This window comes from Guillardia theta (genome assembly GCF_000315625.1).
Source record: "Guillardia theta CCMP2712 unplaced genomic scaffold GUITHscaffold_40, whole genome shotgun sequence".
Taxonomy (NCBI): domain Eukaryota; class Cryptophyceae; order Pyrenomonadales; family Geminigeraceae; genus Guillardia; species Guillardia theta.
In genome coordinates, this window is record NW_005434634.1 from 113356 (window position 1) to 115827 (window position 2472).

Consider the following 2472-nt stretch of genomic DNA (forward strand, 5'->3'; position numbering starts at 1 on the left):
GAGCAGAGGAGGGGATGAAGAGGAAGGGAGAGAGAGGAGAGGAGCCGAGAGGGGAGAGAGGAAGAGAGGGAGAGGAGAGGAGGCTAGGGGGGAAGGGAGGCGAGGGGGGAAGGGAGGCGGAGGAGAGAGGAAGGGAGAGAGAGGAAGGGAGAGAGAGGAGAGGAGGCGAGGGCGGGAGGGAGGAGAGAGAGAGAGAGAGAGAGAGAGAGGAAGGAATAGCATAAGACCCAGAGAAGGAGAGTATAGAAGAGCCGGAGCAGCACGAGGAGGACGAGGAGAAGAACGAGGAGGAAGTTGACTGATCCTTGTCACCAGGTCTGCTTCCGACACAGGACGAGATTACGTCTCTTCTCTCCTTCACTTTCCTCGTGCTCATCGTAGCGACCTGTTCTGCGAGCACTTTCGGGCAGCCGTTGAGAGGAGGAGGCAGCACAAGCATGGCGGCTCCTATCGTCGTGTCCCCTACCAGCAGGCATACCGCCACTGTGATCTGGCTTCATGGCCTGGGCGACAACGGGTCGGGATGGTCGGACGTGGCGCGTCAGCTGAACCTTCCCTGGATCAAGTTTCTCCTCCCTAACGCCCCGTCCCGTCCCGTCACCATCAACATGGGCGCCTCCATGCCGGCATGGGCGGACATCAAGGGACTGAGCCCTGACGCGCCGGAGGACGAGGAGGGGACGATGAAGACTCGGCAGTACATCCACGACCTAATCGCTGAGGAGGTCAAGAACGGCATCCCCGCCGATCGCATCATGGTCGGCGGGTTCAGCCAGGGAGCCGCCATGGCGTGTTTTGCCGCCCTCACGCACGAGGTTCGGCTCGGGGGCTGCTTCGTACTCAGCGGATACTTGGCGTGAGTGGAGGACGGTGAGAACTTCGGAGGCTGATGAGGAGACAGGATGAGGAACAAGGTCCCTAGGCTCGTCACCAAAGAAGGAGTTTCAACTCCTTTCTTTCAGGTCCGCTCCTCCGCGAGCTCCTCCCTCCCTCCCTCCCTCCCTCCCTCCCTCCCTCCCTCCATCCCTCCCTCCCTCCCTCCCTCCCTTCTCTGCTCTTTTGCCATCTCCTCCCTCCTTCACACGCTTTCCTCTTCGCGCTTTCATCTGTAGCTTGTCTGCTGTCCTGATCAGACACATCAGGCTCACGGTGTTCAAGATCCGGTGGTTCCGTTCATGTTTGGCCAGCTCTCATCGAATGTCCTTCAGACATGTTGCCTTCATTTCAACTCTCCTGATCTGATAGCAGGTGATACAATCTCTTGGTGTCAACATGAAGTTCAAGCAGTACAACATGGACCATTCGTCATGTGATCAAGTGAGGAGATTGGAGAGGACGAACCCCTTGCTGTTGCTTCCATCGTTTCCTCAAATCTTCTCTCTCCTCTCCTTCTCGTTCTCCTCCGCTCCACTACTCTTCCCTTCTCCTTCATCCCCTTGTGCTCCTTCCTTACCTCTTCTCCTTCTCCCCTCCCTTCCTCCTCTCTTCTCCCCTCCCCTCCCTTCCTCCTCTCTTCTCCCCTCCCCTCCCCTTCCTTACCTCTTCTCCTTCTCCCCTCCCTTCCTCCTCTCTTGCTCTTCTCCCCTCCCTCCTCCATCTCACACTCTACATGTCATCAGGAACTCAAAGACCTCAGAGACTTCATCGCCGCCTCTGTTCCGAACCAGTCTCTTCCTCCCATCCCTGACGATCTCCATGTGAGTTTGCCACATGCCTCATTGCGTTGTTGTGTGTCTTGTGATTTTTCGTCATGTAGTCGTTGTCCGCAAAAGAGTTGAAACAAATCCTCAAAGATCACAACATTGACAGCAGTGATTGTTTTGAAAAAGATGATCTCATACGAAAGGTGCAATCTTGCAGGAAATGATGGACCCTTCTCTCCGTGCAAAGATGTGAGAGAGATTGTTTTCCTTCGCTTGTCTCCCAAGTTTTCGACCTCATTGGGTTCGGATGAAATAAATATAACCTAGACACGAAAACAACAACCTGTTTGTTCTTTACATCATCAAATCGCTGGTTTTATCCTCATCCTTTCTGCCGGTATCGATTGCGAACTTGACATGTCATACTCTTGATACTCCTTCACCAGAGCCTTGAGATTCTCTGCCGCCTCTTCGAACTCCTGCATAAGAAGTTCACCTCCTTCACTGCTGTTGAACCCTCTCCTCCCTCCCTCTCCTTGCCCCTCCTCCCCCTCCTCCCTCCTCCCACACCTGGCGACGTTTCGGGGCATGTCGGGAGATTGGAACGTCTCACTTGGAAACAGAACTTTTAGGGCGTGACTTCATCGGTCTTGGGCTACCTCGCCATCAGGGCGGATGGCAGGGAGGTGCTGCTCTTGGGATCTCCTTTAATGAGCTGGGGAGCCTGGGTTGAACCACAGTGGGACGATGAGGACGAGGCGAGGACTAGGACGGGACGAGGACGAGGATTAGGGCGAGGATGAGGACGAGGACGAGGACGAGGACGAGG

General features: G+C 55.4%; 1 protein-coding gene across 1 annotated transcript; it reads left to right on the plus strand.

The window, feature by feature from the left end:
• Window positions 1-313: 313 nt before the first annotated feature.
• GUITHDRAFT_87404 (hypothetical protein) lies at window positions 314-1661 on the plus strand (the record flags this gene model as incomplete). The annotated part of the gene is made up of 5 exons (XM_005831357.1): window positions 314-856; window positions 902-962; window positions 1143-1199; window positions 1249-1317; window positions 1620-1661. Coding segments are annotated over exons 1-5 (648 nt in total), but the record flags the coding sequence as incomplete, so codon positions are not given.
• Between the last annotated feature and the right edge of the window lie 811 nt (window positions 1662-2472).